Consider the following 24,995-nt stretch of genomic DNA (forward strand, 5'->3'; position numbering starts at 1 on the left):
CTTAGGGCCAGTCTGGCAGTGAGCTGTGGACACCAGTGTGGTGGGGAGGGAAGAAAATCGTTTCCAGCAGCCCCACAGCTGCCTGGGGGAGGGCTGAGCAAAGCCACACTGCTGGCTGATGCTGCAGAACAGAGCAGCACACGGCCCAGCGCGGTATCCCTGAAGCAAACAGCATTTCCAGTACAGCTGTGCCTCTCTGCTGTCTGAGACTGATGAGGTCACCTCAAGGGGGGAAGGTTGGAGGAGGCAGCTATTGCTTCTCCCACCTCCCTCTTTCCTCCAGAGAGAGAAGGGAAGACAGCAAACTACAGAAACAGTATTTTTATTCCAAGGGCAAGTATATTTAAATAATTTACAGTCATTGGACAGCCTCAAAGGGTGTTGGTTGGTTTTTTTTGTTGGTTTTTTTTTTCCTTCCATGATTTAAAATCACAAAGATATTGAAACAAGAACAGTATTAAAAAAAAATAAAATGAGCGTACACAGCGTGACAGAGGGGCTGGGAACAGGGGAGCTGCAGGACCCTGCAGCTGTGACACCACACTGGGTCCTGGGAAGGGAACAGGAGCTGCCTCCCCCTGCCCTGCTGATCATACAGCAATAGCACGGGGCACAGGAGAGGGTCAAACAGTAGGAGGGGATGAGAGCAGCTCGCTGCCCCACGCTGTGCCCTCGCCCCAAACGCAGAGCGTGGGGAGCTGCCATGCCCCCCCTCCTTCCCTCCCCCTCCCACCCCCCCCCCGGTGCTATCCCCAGCCTGCAAGGCACAAGGGTGGGCTTCAGCTCCAGAACGAGGTGCCAGGGAATAAGGCAACACCCCGTGTTCAGAAAGGAGACCCCAGAGCTCCCCCAGGGCCATCCATCCCTCCTGCCCTGCCTCCCCCAGGACAAACACTGGGGACAACACCTCGGCCACCCCCTGTCCTTCTCAACCCCTTCCACCACCCGGGGTGCACAGCCTTCCCTGGGGGCAGAGGAGGGGTTGGGGTGACAGTGGGGTGGCTGGAGGCTGGGGACAACGCATCACCCCAGGAGCAGGGGGTGGGAGGGCACCTCCTGTGTTCTCTCCCTGGCCCCACCACCGTCGCTCTTAGCTCCACACATCCAAAGAGTAGCGGCCCTTCGTCATCAGTTTCTTTACATAGTCCACGGCCTGAGCCTGGCTCATGTTCCCGTACTCAGCCACAATATCATAGAAGGTGTTCTGCACGTCACGGGCCATGTTGCGGGCGTCCCTGGAAAGAGGAGGAGCGTGAGTCAGGTGGGAACACCTGGATGGGGACAGCTCTCCTGGCCCAGCCCAACACCTGCCTGCTCACTGTCCCACTGAAAAAGGAGCGAGTGAGGAGGTGCACTGGGTCACACCTGTTATCCAAAGCCCCTTCCTCGGCCCAGGACTTACCCACACACATAGATATGAGCGTTTCCATCATTCACCAGCTTCCAGATGTGCTCCTTGTTCTTCTTCAGTAAGTGCTGAACATAAACCTGGCAGGGAACAATGGGGTGTGTCACAGGGCCCACACCCACAGACCCCCCCCCCAATATCCCACGCGGTGCCATACAGCAGCAGAGCTGTGTGCCCCAGCTGCCATGGGCCACATCACACAGTCCCCAGAGCCATATTTCACCCTCCCACCACCACCACGGCCCCGTCCTCGTGGTTCCCTTCCCACTCAGGACACTGTGGCAGGGGGGTGAGGGACAGGAGCAGTACCTTCTCAGCCTGATCCCTGGAGAAGGCGACGTTGAGCTGGGTGAGGACGCCGTCCTGTTTGAAGCGGGACAGCTCCTCACGGTACAGGTAATCCTCCCGCTCCCGGCGGCAGCCGTAGTACAGCACTGTCTCTCCCACCTCTTTGCCTGCAGACACACAGCAGCCATCAGCCCCTGCAGCCCCCGCCAGCCCTGCCCTCCACACCTTCCCTTGTCCTGCTCACCCAGCCCGGGGCTGGCAGAGCTGTGCTGTCGCTCCTGTTTATGAGAAGCTCAAGGCTGATCCTGAGATAGCTACGTGCTTTAGAAGTGGAAGTGACCTCTGCCACCTCCCCACAGAAGTGCAGTGAGGTCAGAACCGCCCTCCATCTACCCGCCCCCTGTAGTCAGCACGCAAGGAGAAAGCCTCCATGTGCTGGGACAAAGATGTTACCCTTCACCCGCACTCATCTCCCCGACCCATCTGACACGGGCAGCACCAGCTGCACCCGACAGAGGTGCTGAGCAGCCCAGCAGGGCACCCCTGAGTGCCCAGGGCAGTTTCTGGGTGCTCACCCTGCTCCTTCAGCCAGGCCCGCTCCTGTATGAAGCCAATGAAGGGGGCGATGCCAGTGCCAGGTCCGATCATGATGACGGGCGTGCTGGGTTTGAAGGGCAGGCGGAACTGCGACTTCCGGACATACATGGGCACCAGGGAGTTCCTCCCGTTCTCGTTGGGCACCTTGTTCTTCAGCCAGTTGGTGGCCACCCCTTTGTTCAGCCGTCCTGTCTTGGTCTCGTACTCCACCGTCACAGCACAGATGTGGATGGCGTTGGGGTGAACCTGCAGGGAGGGGACAGAGGCGACGTCACAAGTTGGGATAACCCTGAGCAAATCCCCCCAAGTCCCGTCCCCGTGGGAGCAGGGGGACCGTGGTGCTGAATGCTTTCCCAGCAGCCTTCGTGCTCACCTTGGAGGAGGAGGCGATGGAGTAGTAGCGGGCCTGCAGGCGGGGCAGCAGCTCACACAAGTGGTCGATGGGGGGACGCAGCGAGGGCATGTCCTGCAGGATGGCCAGGATGTTCCTCCGGGCCTCCACCACCCAGCTGAGGTAGAGAGCCTGCGGGTAAGGAGGGCACACCCGTGACTTCCCTACAAAGCCACAAACCCCCCCGCAGCTCTCTGTACACACCGCCCAGACCCAGCTCAACCCGTGGCTTTGCTGGGAAGGCTGCAGCTCCCACCTTGCCCTCAGCACTGGACGATGCCATCTTTCGGAGCCGCTCCTGCTCGCTGCTGTCCGTGGCATACTGGGCCAGCTCGTAGAGCACGTTGGTGCGGGGCGGGTTGGTGATGTCCAGGTAGTATGTCAGTGCTGTACGGTAGGAGGTGGGGCAGGGGAAGGGGTGTTTCTTGTTGGATTCCTCTGGAGGAGAAGAGAGCAAAGAAATAGGTAGATTTCAGACATGGACATTTGGCAAAACACCACCAGCCAAGGCTGGAGCCATTCAGTTTAGCAAACTAAGAGCAAGTAAGGGGCAGGAACAACTGCGTGAGGCCAGGCAGCCCAGGACACCACACAGGGGTCTGCAGCCTCCAGCACAGCATCACAGCCTGTTACTCTCTGGACTACAGGGCCTCAGGTCAGGAATTGCTGTTTCAGGAGTAACACGAGCAGCAGCTGCAGCCTTCCTCCTGCCACAGGCCAGCTCTGCTGGGAACGGCGCCCAAGAAAACCTCTTTGTATCAGCACTGAAAAGCACACGCCTCTGGCAGCTCAGTCCCCAAGTCTGTGCTTCCCCCAGGGACTGAATAACAGTGTTTCAGACTCAAAAGCTCTCATTGAGCTCTGGGGCTGCCGCAGCAGAGGGATGCTCTGGTGGGCTGCTGCTCTGTAATTAGGAGCGTGCTGTTACATAACTTGTTGTTGAATGGGCACACCAAACCTTTCATAATTGATCCACTTCAGCTGGCTTGCAGCAAGCAGGCTCTGTGCCACTGCTGCAAAACGGCACTGCATCCAGAGTGGCCACGGGATATCTCTGCCTGGAGGTGTCCTGCAGGACCTGAGGGTGATCTGACTCCTGCCATGGCAGGAGAGCTGCTGATGAACAAGGGTGACCCATACTCACCATCCAAATTGTTTAGCGACATGATTGTATCCAAATCCGTGCCCAGAATCTCCCCAAACTGATTCACCAGAGAAGCATCATTGGCTGGATACACTGCCACGTGGTCCCCAGACTCATACCTGGTACAAGAACAGGAGAAGAGATGAAACACAGGCACCACCTCTTGTCCATGCCAATCCTGAGCTGCTCAGCTGCTGGTTATTAACACAACACTGAGAACCAAGCTGCTACACAGCACCTGCAAGATCAGGGACACCAAAGAGACAGCAGTCATGGTAGTAAGGAGCCACCAGATGTTTTGTTTTGATTTTTATATTCTTTTCTACAGGGGAGCTCCAAAAATAACAGCAGATTTCCCAGAGCCTACCTGATTTTGGAATTGGAGATATCCAGCTCCAGGTGCATAAGGTGTCGTTCTCCACCCTCGTTCAGCTTACGGTTCTCTGTGAGCTTTGCCAGGAAGGGGTTCTTGGCATCAAATGGCCTGGAGGGAAAAACAAGCCCCTCTGGGTTGCTCTCCTGCTCACAGTTCTGCTTTCACCTGCATATATGTTCCTTCTGTCTCCAGAGCAGGGTCCTGCTATTTGAGCACAGGGCCATCCTGGCTCATGTTTCAATGCACACCACAGCACAAAACTTAATGCTGCTCCTACCCACAACAGCACAGAGAACAGACCATTTGCCTTCTAAGCATGGCACAGCAGCCAAGAGATCCCACCCCACTAAGAACAAGTGATGCAACAGTGGATTAGAGGGAATGTCACTTCTCAAAATGGCATTTCAGGTTGTAATTCATTTACACAATTCATCTCCCCACAGCAATACCACACATTAACCACTCCAGGGGAGGAAAGGCTCTGACTGAGCTCAGGACAAACGCTGCACAATCACAAGCCAAACAGTGTATGTGAACACAGCCAACCTCTCCAGCACTGATGATTCCCTAACTGCAGAAGCCCTGAGAGTCCCAGGGGAGAGCTGAATGCATTTCCCTTGGGCAGACATCTGCCATGTGGCTGTGTTGCCAAGATGGCACTATCTGCATCGCTTGTGTTGTCAGAAACATCAAGAATGCCATCAGCCAAAGCCTGGCCCAAGGACACCCTGCCCAGGGCAGTGTGGCACTTACGGCTTCTGGTTCTCGTAGCTCTTGAGGCGGCCCATCTCCCCACTGTACACTTTGTTCATGTCCACATCTGTGTGCACCACCAGCTCATACTGGCGGATGCTGGAGGAGGAAGGGGGACAGAAGAGAGGGGAAAAAGTCAAATTGGAAATGACGAGGTGCAGTTGGAACCATCACACGCTCTACTGGATTTGCTGCAGCCCGAACAAATGACGCTTCCACCCTTACCCCCCCCAAAAAACACACCACGAAGGTAATGCTCAGTGCCCAAAGCACACATCACCAGCTCTGCTGGGAGCACTGCTTATCTGTAAAGCCCGGAAGGGGCCACAGATGTGGGAAAGGGGACAGCAGCTCAGGCCTGATGGCACAGGCCCCGCTCAGACACATCCAATCTCTCTGGCACCCAGAAGTTGCTCCCATACCCACCTGGATTCCTCTCCTGTAGCCTCCACCCCAAAGTGCTCACACACTGCTGGCCAGAACTGCTCTCTCCAGGTGATGAAATCTTCTTCCAGGCTAGATGAGGAGAAAGAGAGTTTCAACAGTTCTGCTCAAGAGGAAGCAAAGGGACATTCCCAGAGGAGCCATCTGAGATCCCTGTGGACTTCCTCCTTCACCATGGGAAAAGGCATCTGCCCTTGGACCCAGTCAGTTTTGTTACCTCTACGTGCCCACAGATCACCAGAAAAGCATCTTCAGAGCACTGAGTGTAAGGAAGGGAATTCCTGCTACACCTCTCCTCACAGCCACAGAAGGCTGTGCCAGGCTCAGTGCCTTTGCCCACCTCAGCCCCCTCCTTGCCTATTCCTGGCATTAGGTCACCTTCCTACAAGATCCCAGTTCTGAAAAGTTTATTTTCCTAAATTCAGCACCTCCCACACAGGGCATATCCCACTATAATTAGATCTTGTGATCCTTGGAGGCAAAACCACAGGTTAATGTAATTCTTGAAGTGAAGGCTTCTGGCAGCAGGGTGAGTGCTAACAATTGTTTTTGGACTCCGAGTTGGAAAACTGCTGCATTCTACCATAAAATAAGCAGCTCACAAGGAGATAGAGATCAACACATCTGCAGGGATGGGAGGGCTTCTCCATGCAGACAGGGATATCACTGGAGCTGCAGAAGTGGCCGTGAAAGCTCATGAAATATACAGTTATGGCCATTTAAAGCTGATGTTGGATTTCAGCAAGGTGTACAGGGACCTGACTGTGGGAGAGAGAGCAGGTGCATGCAGGGACATGGCAACCACCATAACTAGCCCTAAGGAGTTTGTTTCTGTCTTAGCAGTAGAGCCAACACCTCACCAGAGTGCCTTCCACAATGCTACAGCCAGCTCAGAGCAACCCTTCAAGCCAAGATACTCACTTGCCATCATCATCTCCCAGCCCAAGCTCAAAGATGCGCTGGGCTCCAAGCTCCTCCAGCCTCTTGTCCACGTATTTCCCCATTGCATTGAAGTGCTCATAGGTCTTGTTCCCCAACCCAAAGACCTGGAAGAGAACACTGATAATCATGGAGAAGCAGGGAGAAGCAGGTTTCTTCCACCAGACAGCATCCTCTGTCCCTCCCCTTCCACAAACTGCTCAGCAGGTGCTTACAGACTGCTCCTCACAGGGCAGCTTAACAACTGCAAATGCAGTGCATTTTCCCTTCCTTTGCAATTGTGATGCTGCCTAAGGAATGTGGCTGGAGGTTAGGTGAGGTGGCTGTATCTCAGCCAATTATTCAGCTCAGTGCAGAAGAAGAGCCACACGCTCCTCCAAGTGATTTAATTTGTGGGAGGAGACCGAGCCAAGGGCTGCTCAATTAGCTCCTGAGCAACAGCAGCAGCCTGTAATTCACTTACAGAGCTTACATTCAATGTCTGCTGGGCTGTTTGGGCAAGACATCACCAGCAAACCCTCGTGATTTAGGGACTGGAGTGAGCTCTCCGACAGATACATTTAAAACACTCAGATATGTCAGCAAACAGCTGCGCAGCTTGGAGTGGTCAACAAGGACTGCATCCAGAACAGGCACACAAGGCATAGACACCATGCTTTGAGCCAAGCCATGTGCAAGCACAGTGGAAGGCTTCTCACTTTCCTACCCAAACCTGAGTGAAGCCACTTACTGCAAACCGCAGACCTGACAGGTCAGCATCAGCCTCCTGCAGCCAGTCATAGAAGTCCTGGGCATTGTCTGTAGGATCACCCTCACCGTAGGTGGCCATGCAGAACACAGCTAAGGACTTGTCGATCTCAGAGAGGCGACTCAGGTCCGACTGCAACCGAAGCAAAGAGTGAATCCTCAAGGACACTGCAGTGTGGTTACTGGGCAAGCCTATGCTCACACTGCAGCTACAGCCCTGCACAGAATGGCACCACGTCATGTCAAACAGCTGCTTACAAAAGGGATTGGGGAAAGGCCAAACACACCTGGCAGGGAAAATAAAGCTAAATGTACCACTGGACTGCGAGTCGATACTTCTGCTCCACCAGAAAAGTGATGGGATTTTCCATCCAGGCTTAAGGGCCCAGGATTAATGTTTCAGCTGAAGAATAATACAACGTCAATGCCTCTGTGCAAGACTGCAGCAGTATGGTACCAATGCTAACTGCAGAAGGAACACAGAGAACGACTCGTGCTGCCAGCAGATGACCCGTGGGCCCCAAGCACTCCAGACTACATCCCTCTTTCAGCCACATTGCAGAGTTCACCCCAAACCCTCAGACTGACAACGACCAAGACCACCTCTGCAACTCTGAGTACGATCTAACTTCCCTTCCTTCCTCTAAGTGGGACTACTAAAAGAGAAACAGTCCCTTGGCCACGTTCTTTCTGCCTTCTAAGGGACACCAGAAGGATGTTCCCTGCCCTGAGCCTGTGTTCATTACCAAGTCATACTCCTCTGGATCTGCTGCCATGCCACGGAGGCCGTAGCGGTGAGCATCTTTGGAGAGACGGTTGGCAAATTCCTCTGCTGTACCCGTCTGGGAACCATAGAAAACCACTATGTTTCGGCCCTGGAGAGAAGGAAAAAACACAGTTAAATGGCAATTCCTCATCTGACAAACGTACAGAGCAAATGCATCTTGTCAAAATGAAAATGCCTGGGATTGGAAGTCCTGGACTGCAGCTTAAAGGCAACTAGGGCCTGCATTCATACAGGGCTAAGCTGTTAATAGGAATATGATCAGAGTAAACTCAGAGAGGCGGCTCAGGTCAATCTAAACTTACAGCAAAGAATAAACTGTCAAGGTTTATTCTCAGCCTCAAAGCTACAAAGTGACTCCGGAAAGTAGGAAACCCCCTGGACAAAAAAGGCTTGCCAAAACTTTGGGAAAGTGTCTGCTCCTCTTCCTCAGCAAGGCAGTCACTCTGAAGTAAAATGGAAAAATATATCCAGCCCTTACACTTCCCCATGCTTCCTCTAGCTTCCAGTCCAGCAGAGTCCAACCTGCCAGTTCTGCATACAATTCCCATTCCAGAGCGAGCTGGGTTTGAGAACCATCCACAAAGATAAACTGCCAGCCAATGATTGCAAAGTCTCTGCCCTTTCCATCCTGACTTTGATCTCCTATTACACTTTACTTCTTGCATCAAACCATCAATTTAATTTTTCCTCTCTGAGAACAACGTTCAAGCAGAGACTGCTGCGAGCCATTCCTGCCTCCCACACAGACAGACTGCCTCTGGATCCAAGTCAGTCCTGCTGCTGACAGCTAGCAGTCTCCAGAGGATAGAGGGAACGAGATGAGCTCCATCACCTTCCCAGAGCCCAGCGTATCCACAGCAAGCAGCTTACCGTCTTCTTCATCTTCTCAATGAAGCTGCCATCTCTTTCTGGGGACGATCTGAAAGACAGTAGACACCTCCTTTCAGCTGAGTACATTCATTTTCTAAAGGCAGAGATAAACAAACAGAGGAAGAAGCAGTCCCTGGGCTGTACCAGATCTCAGCAGGGCTACCAGAGTGGGGAGATTCGCCATCAAACACTCGTGTCCAGGCTGTTCCAAGGATACCCAGGGCTCAGCTGCAGGGTGACTTCTCCCAGGGCAGCCATGGAGCAGGGGAAAAGCCAGCTGCCAGCACTGCCTCCTTCAGGAAAGGCTGCTGCAGGCAAAGCCCAGGAACTCAGCCTTGGGCAGCAGGGAACTTTCCCTCTGAAAACTGAAACCTGCCAGTTACGAGGACCTCACAGAACTAGGATGCGAGAGAACACCTTCAGATAAACCTCAGAAGCCAAGTCATGGTGAGAGATGGGGAGAATTCCCTGCCTCTGCCCCTTGGAGGTGGGCAGGCTTTGGTTCTGAGCCATGCCCCCAGGGGCAGATTCTCCAAGCATGAAGACAAAGCTAAAACCAGCTGTTCTGACCTCAAAAATCACCATCCCAGAGCTGAGAGCCCCACAGGGCAGATGGGCATGCAGAGGCTCTGAGGTGGATCCATCCCTGGCAACATTAATGCTGCCCTTTGAGGTCCCACAGCTTGAATTTCCACACTGGGGTTACTGTCTTTGCTTTGCTTCAAGGAAGTGGCTTTCTCATTCTTGGAAGTGGGAAAAACCATGGCAGTCAGAAACGTGCAAGCAGAGATTCACAGCACTGTGGATACCCTATTATTTAGGAAACCAAGAGAGCTTAACTATACAAGCACATTTGTGGGCTTTTAGTGTCACACTGAAAGCAACCCAACCCTGCTGACAAGTGGGCCTGCTGGGAACCCCACAAGCAGATGTGGCTCTAGCTACGGTCAGATCAGGCACTGGGGTCTCTTCAAGGCAAGAGGACAAGTGCCAGGAGCTCACTTGCTGTCTTCCCTGCTGGAGCTTTGGTAGCAGGGAGCAGAGGAGCGTGTGGGACCCGTTCCCATTCCTCTTTCACAATGGAAGAATGCAAGGCTGGGTCTCCTGTGGGAAGAGAGCAGCCTCAAGGCAAAAAACAAATGGTTTTGGCTCCAGCCCATGCAAGAATGTGCAGAGCTCACTAACAGTTTCCTAAACCCTGCAGCCCAGAGGGAGGGATCTGTGCGGACGTGCAGAGACATTCACAGAGAGCACACACAGAGTGGCAGGGAGGGGGACACCCAATGTGGTTATATTACCATGCAGCATGCAAGAAAGATGGAGCAAACCCTACATAAAAAAAAGAGGTTTGCCCCCTCCACGGCTAACAGCCTCCCCTGTGTCTTCATTTGTACACTCTGCTGGGATGGGGACAGGGATACTGCAAGCACCTCTCACAGAGCAACCCCAACCCTGCCACCACTGGGACCCAGGCTCTGCAGAGCTGCCCCCACGTGCCCCAAAACCCACTCACAGGACTCAACTCTCACTCCACTTTTGGCTCCCATGTGAATCTTTCGTTTACTGCCCTCTGGAAATGGGATCCAATTAAAATAGCTGTCGGGTCAACTGCTAACCAGAATGCTTTTAAAAGAAGAAAAAAAACAAGTTTCAGATCCTTTCAGTAAGCTTCCTTTAAAGGGGAAAAGGACACACACGGAGCTAGTCCATTTTCAAAGGAGGCAAACTCACATTGGAGAGATGCAGTGTAGAACAGACTGTGGCTCAGACATAAAAGAAATGAGCCTGGCTTCTGTAAAAAAAGCCACAGAATCCCCTGAAACTGTTTCATCAGGGTGCCTGTAAAATGCAGAAATGTTAAGACAGAAATGGCACTCATTTTCATTGTTCAGCTGGAAAAATTTAGGAGACAAAGCACATTTTCAGCAGTGACCATTCAGAGTTCAATGTAGCTCATGGCAGAGTTTATCATAGTTGGAAGAAGTGCTGGGTGGAAGAAAGGAGATTAACTCCTTTGTTGAAACAAGTGTACAGATTGCCCACCCTAGCTGATAGCACAAACAAGTCCCAGGGCTCTCTCACTTTGATTTCAGGGGGAGAAAAGGAGGCGTGGAGGAAATCGCAGGCAGCTTGAAGTTATCAAAGTCTGAAGGAAAGGTGCTGAGCTCAGAGAGCTGCCACACCTGCCTTGCCTACTGAAAACAAACTCACATCCAGGAGCAAGAATGCAGCTTGGTTGCTGCACAGAAACTGCTCTCACCCAAGCACCCACACTGGGAAACTCCTTCTCAGCGGCCTGCCTCCGAGCAGAGCCTCTCCCTGCCTTCTCCTCCTGCTCCAAGTCCTTCCCTTTGCCCGCTGGGCAATCCACTCACCTGGCCACAGCCGCCTCCTCTCCTGGCACCGAGTACACACATCCCATGGTCAGGGCAGGGAAAAGGCAAACAAAGAGTCCCAGGGCAGCTGTATCTGTCTGCAAGGGGAGGTGTGGGGGAAGGATCTAACTTAGCTCTGGAGAAACATGCACAGAGGCCTTTCCATTCTGCTCCTTCTGGGCACTGAAGCCAAGCGTCAGCCTTTTGTTAAGGAGAAGAGAGCCGGCACAAAAGGTCCCAGTGTGGGTCATAGCAGAAGTGGTCGGGCACGCTCAGCTCCTGCTCGCGAGGCCTTGCAAGTTCCCAAGCAGATCCACACAGTCCTGAGACACTGCAACATCTGGCAGCAGTGGCAGAAAGGAATTAGGAGTCAAGAATGAAACCTCCCAGGATTCTCCGCAGCACACGGCCCTCTCCCATCGGCGTGGAACGGGCGGGAGGGGGGGACAGGATGCTAAGCCCTCCCCCAGCCTTGTTACCCTGGAAACTGTTTGTATCACAGCTGCTTTTATACATATTCTTTAAAAGGAAAAAGAAAAACATGAAAAAAAAAGTCAATGCTGTAGCTGAATGAAACGATTCCAGACTCTGTGTGAGTAATGTCACGGGTAACTATGGCAGTGCCATTATGGAGACAGCTCAAAGGAGTTTGTTCTCATCAGGATCCTATTAAATTAAATTAGAGATGGTCTCTCTTTAGCTCTCAGCTGCCTGCGTGTGTGTTAATCAGACTGAGAAGCTGGAGCAATTCCTGTGACAGGAAGCCCTACAAGCACCAGAGAATGAGTCTCCCTATAGCTGCAGAACAGAGATAAGCCTATTTCTGCCCCAAACAATGTTAAAGACAAGGAGGGGGGAGGAGAAGGGTGGGCTGACACCAAGCACAGCAATCAGTGTCTCGCCTGTGCCTCCCCAGGGTAACAATCCGTGCAACTCCAGAGCAGGGAAGAAATCTGGGACTGAGCAATGCACAGAAGTGGCCTGGGTGAAGCAAAAATAATGAGTGCACTCCTCAGTAACGTCACTGAGAGAAGTACAGCTGTCCTCTCCAGGGCTGCGTGGAGATGGAGGGCTGCTCTCTGATGACATCTGCAGAGCAGGCGGCCAGGAACGCTCCAGTGGTTTCAATTAAAACTGAAAAGAGTTGAAATGCAAAGAAAAAAATCCTCAGATGGCAGCATCCTGGGCTGCCCTGTGGGTATTTCACAGCACAAGGAGATGAAGTCTTGCATGCAGAAACCTCTACATATGCTGAAGCCTTTCTCTGGGGGCTTCAGGCAGGAAAACAGCTCTCCTCCACCACGAGTGGAGGGGACCAACGGGTGACTGTGCTGCAGCTTAACCAAGAGACATACAGACAGAGTGAGAGCAGCACTGCTCCCAGCACACAAGGGCTGGCAGGGCCACAGAAAGCAAGCCCTGCTGAGGTACCATCCAGAACAGAATCCCAGCACCCTCTGAGGAGATGCAACTTTGCTTGATACAGCCATGCTGTTCAGCAGCAGCTCCACAAGGGCAGTGAGGTGTCAGAATCTGTGTTCAGGTTGGAAGCTATGCTTGCACTCTCACACTCTGGAAGGAAACCCAGCAGCAGCCTTCACAGCCACCTGAACTGCTTTTCAAACCTTCTGTTTCCCAGGCTTTTGCAGTTGAAGTCAGAAGCTACAGAAACACCAAGTACTGCCAGATAAAGCAGTTTAGGACAGCTTGGCAAGTCAAGGCACAGCCACAAGGAAAATTGCTGAAGAAAAGCAACATCTCTGAAAGTCAAGCATATCCTCTGCAGCCTGGGACAGCTGCTGCAAAGGGCTCTCTGTCTCCACGGCCAGCTTCCCCCATGCTTGCTAAACAGCCACCCCACAGCAACAGCATGATCTTCTGATTTGCTTCTTTAACAGCAAGGAAACCCCACCCCAGGCTCTAAGATGACACAGGGAAGGAAATCCAAGGCTCAGCAAGGTTATTTTTCCCCTCTTGTTTCCCTCACACTTCCAAGCATCCCATAAAACAGCACTGCGATAGCAGCAGGAAGTCACTGTCTCCGACCAGAGGATGGATGTGCCATGAGCCACAGCCTCAGCTGATGGGTCCAAGCTCCTCTCAACTTACCACAATGACCACAGCCTAGCTCTTATCACAACACAGCCATGCTCATTACAATCTCCAGGGGATATCCACACGCAAAAACAAATAGCTTTTAACAGAACTATTTGACTGATTGAACAAAGTCACGTGTCCCAGTCCTGGGTTCAGACAGAGGGCTCTGCCTAGCAGCCAGAGGATTTATGATTGGACCACAAGGAAAACGAGGAGACCAAACCTGTTCCTTTTCAATTACAAACTGAATTGCAACACAGACACTGAAAGACAAACCCTGAGAACTGGAAGCAGCATGACTCAATCAGGTAGATACAGAGGTCTAGAAGAGATACAAAGCCCACAACCACTTGCTGTGTTTGACTTAGCTTACACTTACACACAGGGTACCAGAAGCATCTACCCCATGTTGAAATGCCTTGGCTTATCACCAAATGTCCTCATCTGACCAGCCTGTGGAGTGTTCCTGCCTCTCTCCACACTAAACTGCAAGTCCTGCTCTGTTGCTCAAGTGAACGCTTCCAAATGAAGGACTGAGAAGAGTTTCATACCAAAGCAGCACCCTTTAAGTGCCTCATGGAGAAAACCACTCCACGAAGGATATCTCACCACTGCCACTGTGTGTAAAAATCTGGACCCCAGTGTGAACATTCAGCTATCACGATCCACTCTGTCCTCCTACCCAGCACAGCCATACAACCTGCAGTGTTCCTAGCATTACAAACACAAAAGATTCACCTTAGACATGAGGTTACTTTCTGTGAAGGCCTACTACTGTGAAAGCACAGAGTTGGCTTTCTGTCTGCAGCAAATGCGTTCACACAGTGAACAGATCCCAGGTAGGAAAGGTACTGCACAGTGCCAGCTCCCCAGCTCTCTGCTGCAGAGTTTCAGACCTGTATTTACTGCTCTCACCAATGCACAGTCTGTTGCACCAGGAGGAAACAGAAGGAACAGGATAAAGAGCCCAGAAGAAGGGTGACGTGACAGACAAGGGACTAAATACCTCCACCGACGCAGCTTGCTCCTGGCCCTATAAGACAGGGAAGAACAAGGACCCACCTCTAAATCCAGACTCCTACTGCAGAGACCAGGTGTCAAAGCCAAATACATTTCACAGGAGCTGCCAAGCAGTTCATGCCCAGGGAATACCTCCCAGCTCCCAAGGCCCTGTTTCTTTGCTTTATAGCAATGAATAGATAAGATTTCCTAGACGGATTTTCTCTTAAGCAAGTTTTCTTTCTCCAGATTTATCTATGACTTATCTTAAAATGCAGAGAATAGCCAAAGCAACCCCTAAATATTATGAAGTGCAGACAAGGGCTTTTAAAGTCTTTTGTTGCCTTGCTTGGCAAGACAGCTTACCAATATGGGCAACAACACAGCATAAGAGAACTGCAGCCTGGCTCTTCCACAGGGATTTATGCATGGTGAGGCAAACACATAGCTCAACAGAAATGTGAGAAGACAAAGGCACTTCAGGACCAAGGCTCCATATCCGGGGATCTCAAAGAACAATCTTCAGGGAGCCCTTGAGGACCCACTGGCAGCACAAAATCCTCCTACCCTTCTGACAGGAGGAATCCCATGCCATCACTTTGGAGAAATCACCTGTCCTCTGGCAAGGGTCAAAGGAATTTTTTGGATGGCAATGCAAGAGATCTACTAACAGGTTTTCCCCTTTTGTCTTTTCCACCAGTTCCTACAGTAGGTTGCAAGCCTTGGTGGCAACTCTGTGAGGTCAGGGTGCCATGGGAAATGCAGCAACCTGCATGAAGTGAAAGGCTGGTGATGGAAAGCCCATCTAAACGTCCTCACACATGGAAACCAGTCCTCCTGCTCCCAGAAGCCTGTGATCATAGCCCCCAGGGAGGAGCCAGCTCATGCAAGTGCTCACGGAAAACCAAACAGGGAAAGAAAAGCAAAAGTGTCTTTGTGGTCAGAAAACCATACAGAAGACTGAAAGTCACACTCAGTCCACTCTGCCTCAGCTGTTACTTACACTGTTTGCATTTTGGGGAGATCAGGGATTTCCTCCTTTTTCTTGCGGAAGAAGAACCAATAAGTAAAAAGCCCGGTGATGAGTGAGATGAGAAACACATCAGTCATGCTGAAGAAAGAGTCTTGTGCAGTGCTTTCAGGAGGGGACACCGTTGATTCCATGCCAGCATCCCCCATGATGCTCAGAGATACTGGAAGGAAAGAAAAACAGATGAACGTCAGCAATCACACACAGCCACAGAAAAAGAGAAGAGCATTAAGGTCTGTTCATAACATGCTTTTCCACTACACATTTAATCCCATGAACACATGGTAGCCCAGCAGCTCCCAGGAATTTGGAGACATTCTGTCACACTCTGCAAGATCTCCTCCTTTAAAGGTATCTCACTATCCTGCCAAGCTTATCCCTTCCCACTGCATCCATGCTGAACTACTGGCATTAACTTCTGCTCATCCCCAGCCAGCAGCATTGGAGCAGCCCCACATTCCAGCCCAGGCTGGCTGCTAACATCCCAGCAAGGCTCAGCAGGGATGCACACACTCCTCCTGTCTTCCTCCAAGGAGATGTAACACCCCTGATTTACCTCTGATTAACCCTGATTAACACTCAGGCACCGCAAATCATCCCCATGCCACATCATTACAACAGCAAAATGGTGAGTGCACTTCTGATTTACGACCCATCCCCACACAGACCCATTCCTCTGTACCTCTGCCTTCTTCAGCTCCACTCCCTTCCCGTTTAACCTCTGTCTCCTTGAATTATCAGTGGGAAATCGACTGGAGTTTAAGTGATTTGGCCATGGCTGTACTGAAGGTCTGTGGTAGAGCAAGGGCATGCCCCTAGCCTTCAAGTCCCTGACTACCCAATGGCCTCTGTCCTTTCCACAGGAGCCACCCATCGCTCCCTCCCTCCCGAACTCTGCCGAACTCTGAACTCTCCTGACCACAGTTCAGATAGAAAGATTACCTGCCCAATGCACAAGGGCACACTCTGTCCAGGCAAACAGATAATTAACTCAAAACTTGATTCATAAGGGCAAAGTGACTCTTCTTGTACTTAGGCATCTTGCCAGCCCAGGAGACCATGGACATTTGAACCTGCACACAGAAGAGTGACTCAGAGCTGCGAGGGTGCTGCTGGAGCGAGGACATGTTAAGGCCACGTCCCGTGGCACAGCTGGAAGGGAAGCAGCAAGCTGTACTTGGAATGAGAAGTACAGGTGACTTAAGTTAAAACTCTCTGATCACTGTTTATTCAAGTCTGAGTCCGGGTTTTCACAACAGCTCATCCTTTTCTCCCAGAAGGCTTCACACAACAGCCAGGGTTTGCTCTGTTCTGCTGCCCACATTGGCTGCTTGTTGTGAGCTTACTGAGGGAGCATGCAGCTCCAGAGATCGTGGAGTACAGCTCAGGGAGAAGTCACAGCCACCCAGCACCCATCACAGGTGGGCTGCTGGCCATTTCTGCAGGTCAGCGAGCTCTCAGCTCACGGGAAGTTTCATCAAGTGAAGAGCCTGGCAAGCAACAACCACAAAAGGCATTAAAACCACTGCAGAACCCCCATCTGCCATTGGGCTCTCAGAGATGACACTAAGCAGGAAGAAAAACATTGGCAAGGCAATTGCAGACAAGCTAAGTGCTCATTCCTCTCACCAGGTCACCCCGTCCTCCCTCCCTCATAGAGAGGCTTTCCACTGCCAAGAAAGCAAGAGATGGGTGTTATTTCTATACAACTGTAGACTAAACCGTTAGATAATGCCTCTGCAACCAGAGCTCTGCTGCCAGCAACATGCAGCTCCCAGGTCCTTCTCGTCTCTGCTGGTTCCTGATGGGGGATGGTCCAAAGGAAGGCACCGGTCTGACAAAAAGCATTCCCAGTTTATTGCCTCCACTCCTGATGAAACCTCAGAGGTTTTAATTGCAAACTCTTCTACTCCTCCTCATCACCACACTGCCTCAACCATGGCAAGGCTTCAGCCCAAACTGCTAGGAACCCATCTTCACACACAGTTCTCACTCATCATTCAAGTTGATTTTTGTCTTAGAGCTACAAATCCACAGGGGCTGCCCCCATGGGCCCCCAGCGACTGCCCACACAGCCTCAGCCCTTCTGCAATCTTCTCAGTGCCAGCTCCCATTGCCCAGGACACATTACAATGGCCAGCTCCAATCAGACAGGGCACTTGGGCCTCGTTGCAGGTAATCTTGCTGTCACAGACACATCTTCCACATGCCTTCCTGACAAGGCCTTTCCTGTGGCACAAACCACACTGGCATTTCTACACAGAAAAAGGCTATCCATTCTGCCTTCCCAATCTGAAAGCACTCCCACAGGGCACACAGATCTCCACTGGTGGAGCAAAAAGAGCTTAGGAGATCCGAAAGAGAGATTACCTCAGCAGCTTTATGTACAGTCAGCCTCGAGTGTCTGCCCTGTGTAAGTTCACAGATATGGACATTAGATGAGTTACACGGATCATGACAGAAGTCAGTGATCAATCTTTTCTCAGAGGAAGGCACTGAAAAAAACAAGGCTGATGGAGACTGTGCTAAGCTGGGGCAGGAGCTGCAGCTCTTCCCTTCTGAGCATCAAATCCAGCACTTGCAGTAGCGAAGCCCTTAGAAAGTTTTCTAGCAGTGAACACAGCAGCCATGTAACTGCCTTAAAGCAGCTGCACGTGGTGGAGGGTTTCCAGCCAGACAGCTCCAGCAAGCCTGAGGTGGGAAGCACGCAGACTGTATATGCCTGGCCCCCAGCAATCCCACCCTCCTGCTCAGATGCTCCCCAGCTTCCCAGGACTCTGCTTTGGCACACCTCTCCTGGCAGCTGGGAAGCTCAGTGCCTTGGAAGGAGGCATCCTCCGGAGGGAAGCTTTCAGGAATGCAGTGCAGACAGGGGGAGGAAGATGCCAGACTAACTCCTGGCCTTCACCATGCCACAGCTCTGCAGCACTTCAAAGGGGAACCCTACAGCTGCAGCAGCAGCTGGACCACCTGCTGCTCACTGCTCACCCAGAGTACAGCGCCTGTAGTACTAGTTCTAGAAGCTCAGGGCTCTGGCACAGGAGCCACAGGACTCTGGAGACAGAGCCAGTCTGGGTCTGGTCTCATCATTCACAAGCCTCCATGGCAAAAAGGTTCTATACTGAGCTCTGACCCTGGAAGGAAGCACCACTGCTCTGCAGTGACAGACCAAAGGCACAAGGAACACTACATCTGATGCTGGGCTCCATTTGGTGCTGGATATTAACATTTATTCAACCTCAGCTACAGCTTTTTCTCCTTTTCTTTCCATTTCTCATCCATATCCTCAGGAAACAGTTAGGTGTAACAAAAGAAAGACAAAGGATGTGGGAATAAACTGAACACTTCTGTCTTAAAAAGTCTGTCCTAACTCAGAACTACTTTTAAATTCCCTTTACCTAACACAGGAAGATTATTCCTCAATTTATCTCAACCTAGCTGACTGTAGCAATCATCTTCCAGAAGCTGACAGCCATTCACCTTCTAATACACATCCTTCTCTAACCTCCAGTGAAGGGAAAATGGACTCTCCCTCGGGATTCAGCTGCCTCTGGGAAAATCCTGCTAGAATCAAACCAGTTCTTTGCAAGGGAGAACAAAATTTATGATGCAGAAGTTCCCCTTATATCAGTTTCAAGGGTAGCTATTTTATCCTTGATGTTTATTATACCTTCAATCAAGATAACACAAGATAAGGCAGACATCCAACTCCCTACCCCTCCCCTCCCCCAAAACTCATTTTTTAATATCAGCTACATTTCCTGACCTTTGCCTATGCATGAAGCACCTGGTAAAAAGCAATCAGCCTCAGCCACGACCGAAGGCATCTACATAGAAAAGTCACAACAACACTCTGAAATCAGACTGCAATCAAGCAGCAGTATTTCAGCACAGCCTTTCAAACCTGGGACTTGACACGGTACAGCAGCTCACAGTCATTAAATCACTGGGGAGCATCTCTGCACCCCTCCATACTGCCAAACTGATGCACCTCTTTTTCATACTGAAGAATGTACTCATAATTCTAAGTGCTCAGCTCCCACTCTTGCACATAGCTGATGGCAGCATTAGGTGATGCTGCAGCCCACAGCTCCAACCAGAGGCAGGACAGCCACTTCACAGCAGGTAAGGATGTTCCTGGGAGTCACAGATTGCTTGTGGTACCATACAGTGACCAAAAAGCCTTGGTTCTGATGCTAAATTGGTGACTTGTGTAAGAAGTTGGCCCATCACAAAAGCAGCCCTTTATTTGTATGACATTTGTGATGTTTCTCAAGCATCCCAGGATGATTTGCTTTCTTGGCCCTGGACTGCAGCCTGTGAATCCAAGCTCTGAGCTCAACTCTCCTCTGACCTGCACTGTCAGAAGCAGGACACGACACACTGACAGCAGCCCCACTGGCCTGGGACATGAAGGAGAAGGAGACTGCTGACCTGGCACAGCCCCAGGCTGCTCTCCATCCCAGCTCCTGCAGCCAACCCCCTCCCCAAGGCCAGCATCCCACCAGCCAGCTGATTACAGCCTGCAGCACCAACGAGCCCCCAAGTTCAGCTTGACACAGAGGAAGGCTCCTTCTGATCCTGTATGTCCATGCAGCGAGAAGCACGAGCCCACCTCCCACACCCCAAGCCTATTGAGGCAGCCAGCTGAACTCCTTGGAGTTCTGCAAAGCAAACAGCAGCAGCAGTGCCCTTTGGACACTCAGCAAACAAACACGGGAGCTGCAGGCAGAAGCTCTATTTCATAATATGTGCACTCTAAAATCCGCAATGATTGAATCAAAGGAGCCATCAAGCAACAAACACACGCAGTGTCATTGGGCATTAAACACCTACGGCTCACACTGATGCTCCTGGTGCCAGGCACCACGCAGAGGGAGCTCAGCAGGGACCACGCAGCTCAGCCTTCAGGGTCCAGGACACCAGAGAACAGGTCTGAAGCCAAACCATGGCCTGCAAGAGCAAGCTGTGTGCCTTGAAGCTGTACAGCCACATGGCTAACATGAACCAGATAATGACATCCTTCTCTGCTCACTGGAACATTCCCATCCAGCAAGGACACTCACCAGACTGCTCTTCTGCTTCTTATCACTGGAAATCTCTCCAAGTCAGCACCACATCAAACTGCAACACACGCTCAAAGATCTCAAAGTTCTTTCTCCAGGTCAGGCTCCCAGCAAAAGCCCTGAGTAGCTGTGGCAGGGAAGAGAACACAGGAACGTGCTGGTGGAAACGGTTTGGCACAGCACTCCTTTTGCTTCCTGCAGCCACATGACAACCCTTGTGCCACTGACTCAGCACATGCTTTGCATTGTTAGAAAAAGCAGAAATACAGCTGTCATTACCAGTGCTGGGAGGAGGTCAGTGTCATCATGAGATCCAATGGAGCCACGAGCCCCTGCATGCACTTGGATGGAGGAGAAGGAAGGAACTTGCTTACAGGCAGCAGTGAAGTCATGTGATAGGGAAAGAGTTGTCTGCTTTTCACCCACTAAAGATACAAGACAAGCAGGTCACTGACATGTCAGGAAGGAATGCCACAGATGTAAGCCCACAACAAGGGAGGAGTGCCAGCAGCAAGAGGAACAGAGCAGGTCTGTGGTAGAGATAGTCATCCCATCACAGAGACAACTTTCCTGTGGGCAAAGTATTAGGCCAGGAGACCTCTGGGGCAAAGTGCCTTGCTCGTTGCAGCAGTTTGGTCAGCAATGTGGGGCTGATTCTCACCAGTGCCCAGGAAACCAAGGCTTTCTATACACCAAGGCTCACTATTCCTAACACTTGGCATCACTTCCAAACCTCATCACATCCCACAGCCTGCCATTCACCACCATCAGCTCAAGGATGCAAGGCAGCAGTTTTAAGCTAAAGGGAGGACCTCAAGGAGAGTAAAAAACACACACAGAATTCAAAGCCTTTTTGGTGAAACAGAGCAGATTACTCATGCTGTGCAAGGTCACAACCAACCAGGCCTTGACACACAGGCCCAGGCATCAGCAGAATTTCTATTTTGGGCATGAGACAGATGCAGAATGTGCATCAGTCAACGTGGAGCTTGAAATGCTGCATATTTGAGCTTTCACTGTTACAGTGGGATTTTTCTGGCCAATAGCTCTTATTCAAGGACAGCAGAGCAGCTGCAAGAACAAGAACAGGAGAGGGTTTACTGAGGCAGAAAGCAACTCTGCCCTAGGGGTATGCCAAGGTGTGGCTATGCAATGAGGTCACGACACTGAACCAGAGGATTTAAGCATTATCCAACACAAGAATGAAATCAAACTTGTCAACTTAAAAACATAACCTAGTATTATTGAATTTGCATGCTTCCCTTCACCAGGAAATAGCTCATCTCTCAGCCTTTAAACACGAGGCATTTCACCTGCTCAGACACCCACCTTCATGCAGATTAACACAAGCCAGCAAAGATCAACAAGCACTCGGGATTAAAGGACAAACAGAACCTGAGAGCAGCGAGTAAACTGAACCCCTCTGCTAAGTAATGCTGTTCCCCAGCCCTCCTTCCTACAGAGGGCCAAATTCAGAGCACCATGCTACACAAAGGCCTCAACACTGCCAACATCTAGAAGCTGGGGCAAGACTGCAGGAGCTGCAGATCATCCTTTTGGCAATTGCCATAGGCAGTTCTCACTCAAAACAGCTGCTCAGAGGGTTGTGATGCAAAATCTCAGGGGCAAGCCTTTCACACATGTTCAGGTCCTGACTGCTGAAGACACTGCTGTGCTCAGGAGGTTGCTAATAAACACCATATTCCCTTCTGCAATTGCTGTACCCAGTGCTGCTCCACTCCTCAAAACTGGCCACTTGCTGACCCTGTGCTCATGAGGGTGTGTGACAAGCTGTGATTTTACCTGCAGGCACTTAAAGGGAGCACTGCAGGGCTGGTAGCTGCAGACTCTCTTCCACCAAGAGGAGTTTAGACAGCAAAAGTCTCTAACACTGCTCTCATTTGGAAGACTTCCTTTGAAGCTAACAGCTGGAAGAGTCAGAGGATGCAGCTAAAACAGATCTAGCACAGGCTTAAGAACTGCAAACTTCTCTGGAACACTGTGATTTGGGGGGGTTATTTATTTACTTAAAGAAAACCTTGTGGTATTTGTACAGAACCAGAACGCTTTGTACTCATAAGGTAGCTTTCCCCTGAGGATGTGGAAGCATTTCAAATATTATGCACCCATGCCCTGCACTGCTGCAAGGGAAGGAGGTGTTACCACACAATCCTTGCATGAGGCCACGCTGCTGTCAGCCACGTGGAAACAGTGTGAGAGCTGTCCTCCAGGCCCCAGAAGCAGGCTGTACCTCTGCCTGATCCAGGAGGGTCTGCAGTCCCCCTACACACCTCCCTGTCTCTGAGGGTGAGGCACTCCAAGCTGAACATCTGTGAGATGCAGGCAACTCCTGAGCTCAGCCCCCTGCAGTTACACACAACCGTGTGCAGGCAGGCAGTGTCAGCAGACCCCAGAACATCAGCTCCATAAAGCTGACATCCCCGTGCCAAGAAGGGACACGAGGCCACAGACCAACAGACGAGACAGACAGGGAGGAAGTAGGGTCACAGGCTGCAGTGTTGATCTCAAGTTATAAAACCCACAACCTTCCAACTCCACACTCCCATTCTAGCACGGTCAACATAAACAGAAGATACTTGACACACCATTTTTGTTTCCCTTTGTAAGACTAGCTGCTCCTCTTGCCTCAAGTATGTATGCACAGAGCCCTGTTATGCAACCAGAGCTTGCACAATCCTTGCAGGCATTTTATCAGCTTGCTCCTCCAAGGCTTCAAGTTGGTTAGAACCAAGAGATGCCAGCAGTGACCTGCGAAAGCAACTCATTAGATACGTTCCATCAATAACTATGCAGCAACATTTAGTGTACTTGCCAGTGCCACAAAGATTCATCTAAAAACACCCTGAGCAGGTAACTAAGCCTACACAGAAGATTTGCACGTGTATACTGCCAGAGCCAGATTTTCCAAGGAGAAAAATCCAACCCCAACTTGAACTCTGAACCTATTCATCTCCTAGTCCATACAGCAAGAAAGGAAAGAAAAATTAATCAGTAATTATACTTCATTCCTTGCAAAGCAATAATTGGAGGCACAGCAGTGGCCAACAGCCAAGCAGGAAGGCTACAATAGTCTGCCACTGTAGGTCACACTCAGCTACCCTTTGGACTTGTGGCCTTAGAGAAGCCACAGATAGGAGCACTCCTCCTCCACTCTTTGTGGACTCTGTGAATGACAAGTAACACGTAATTGACTTGAATTGCAGAAAGAGATAACAAACAGCTTATAATTGGAGAGAAGCAGCAGGAGATTAAGAGCAGCCTGCAATCATTTGTCCTGCTATATGAAATATCAAACTCTACAAAAATCAATCTTGGCAGGTGTGCACCAGCCTCTACAGCACCCGTGACTCACTCAACAATAGCATGTATACAGTATGCCTGGATCAAATGATCACATTGGGAAAGCAACTTATGTAAGTTCTAAGAACTGTGTTTCTAAAGGTAGGAGAGCTCATGTCAGGCAACAGAACAAAGTTCAGTGTCAAGAGAGGTAGCTGCTGAATAGGTTTCTTCTACGTGAGAGAAAAGGGATGGAGAGGAGATGGTCAGAGCACAGACCTGGGCAGGGAAGTCTTCTGCCCAGTCCTTCAGTACAGAGCAAGAGTTATCTCCGCTGTGCCTCAAAAGCCAAAGATGAGAGTAAAGATCAAATGGGATTTCATTCCACATGTTGCTTTTATTGCAGGTGATAATAAAGTTATCACCTTATGCAGGGTAAATAAGCCATCGCTCCCCAGCTCCTGGCCTGTCAGCTCCCACTGCAGCCATGGGTACTCCACCTTGACACTCAACAGAAACAGATTACCTTGCACCCAGGGGACCCACGAGCTCCAGAACGAAGGGCTGTGAGCAGGAGGGAACGCCTCTGTCAAGGCAAGGTGAGGAGCTTTGGTCGTACAGCCCCGTCGAGCTGCTTGGAAGAAAGAAAAATAAAAGTTGCAGAAACCACCTACTTGCTCAACTCAGTCCAGGCACCACCCCAGCAATTACTGACTGAACAGGAGGCAACTGCAAAGTGATGACAAAGCAAGAGATTTTCCTGTCACAGATAGGGCAGGACTGTGATTAGCAGTGTTAAGCCAGATGTGTGACATCAACTCCTCCTTTCTGCCCACTCTTCACCTTACTCTTTCAATGGAAAAGCCTTGGAGAGTAAGTGAAAGTGTTCAGCTGCCACTTTTTCTTTCCTGCAGTGCTGGTTTCCTCCCTGCCTTTCCCACCACCATGGGAAAGTGGCAAATACTACTCTCTGCATGCTTTCACACCCATGTGTAACACACGGGACTCTTCCAGCACAGCCCCAAACACAGAGGCTCTACACTGTGCACACCCAGATTCAGAGCAATCAATGCAACAGAACATGCACTGAGATAACTGTGCTCCAGGAGCAGCCCAACTCACCAGCCCTTGCCCAGCAAGCACCAGTTTCCTCACTCTTCAGTAAGAGCACCACCTCACTTTCCCAATTCAGAAAGAAAGACCTGACCCTTCTTTGTGCCTTGCTGACTTCTGAACAGGATGCCACCGCTTCTTAGAAACAGCTGTAAAAGCCAAAAAACCCACTGCAGCTTCCCAGACCTGCAAAGACATGGGAGAAGAGCTAAGCACACCGTCCCTCCGTGCACTCCACCAAGGGCTGTCATTTCCCTCCACGCTGAGAAGG

The 24,995-nt window shown here is 51.0% G+C and overlaps 1 protein-coding gene across 5 annotated transcripts; it reads right to left on the reverse strand.

Annotated features, from left to right (window-relative positions):
* Nucleotides 1–734: 734 nt before the first annotated feature.
* LOC136045709 (NADPH--cytochrome P450 reductase) lies at nucleotides 735–24,249 on the reverse strand. Of its 5 annotated transcripts, none has more exons than XM_065731787.1 (16): nucleotides 24,138–24,249; nucleotides 15,219–15,408; nucleotides 8,745–8,793; nucleotides 7,834–7,962; nucleotides 7,071–7,220; nucleotides 6,323–6,447; nucleotides 5,384–5,473; nucleotides 4,958–5,056; nucleotides 4,196–4,312; nucleotides 3,829–3,947; nucleotides 2,941–3,122; nucleotides 2,667–2,816; nucleotides 2,272–2,539; nucleotides 1,718–1,863; nucleotides 1,403–1,488; nucleotides 735–1,235 (listed from the first exon to the last, which is right to left on the reverse strand). In XM_065731787.1, the coding sequence occupies exons 2-16, from the start codon at nucleotides 15,392–15,394 to the stop codon at nucleotides 1,091–1,093; spliced, it is 2,031 nt and encodes a 676-aa protein (XP_065587859.1). In that variant the 5' UTR covers nucleotides 15,395–15,408; nucleotides 24,138–24,249; the 3' UTR covers nucleotides 735–1,090. The 5 variants fall into 5 exon arrangements, with proteins under 5 accessions (XP_065587859.1, XP_065587856.1, XP_065587854.1 ...); XM_065731784.1 differs by lacking the exon at nucleotides 24,138–24,249 and adding an exon at nucleotides 23,891–24,010; XM_065731782.1 differs by lacking the exon at nucleotides 24,138–24,249 and adding an exon at nucleotides 20,591–20,636.
* Between the last annotated feature and the right edge of the window lie 746 nt (nucleotides 24,250–24,995).

The sequence above is a fragment of the Cyrtonyx montezumae genome, unplaced genomic scaffold (genome assembly GCF_038088225.1).
Source record: "Cyrtonyx montezumae isolate F1298 unplaced genomic scaffold, pur_monq_1.0 scaffold_15, whole genome shotgun sequence".
NCBI lineage: Eukaryota > Metazoa > Chordata > Aves > Galliformes > Odontophoridae > Cyrtonyx > Cyrtonyx montezumae.

Coding starts and splice junctions, on each gene's coding strand:
- LOC136045709 (XM_065731787.1), bottom strand. CDS start 15,394: ATGGGGGATGCTGGCATGGAATCAACGGTGTCCCCTCCTGAAAGCACT. Junction 7,963..8,744: donor TTGAGAAGATGAAGAAGACG/GTAAGCTGCTTG, acceptor CCTTCTCTCCAG/GGCCGAAACATAGTGGTTTT. Junction 5,057..5,383: donor GCTACAGGAGAGGAATCCAG/GTGGGTATGGGA, acceptor TTCCTCCTCCAG/CATCCGCCAGTATGAGCTGG.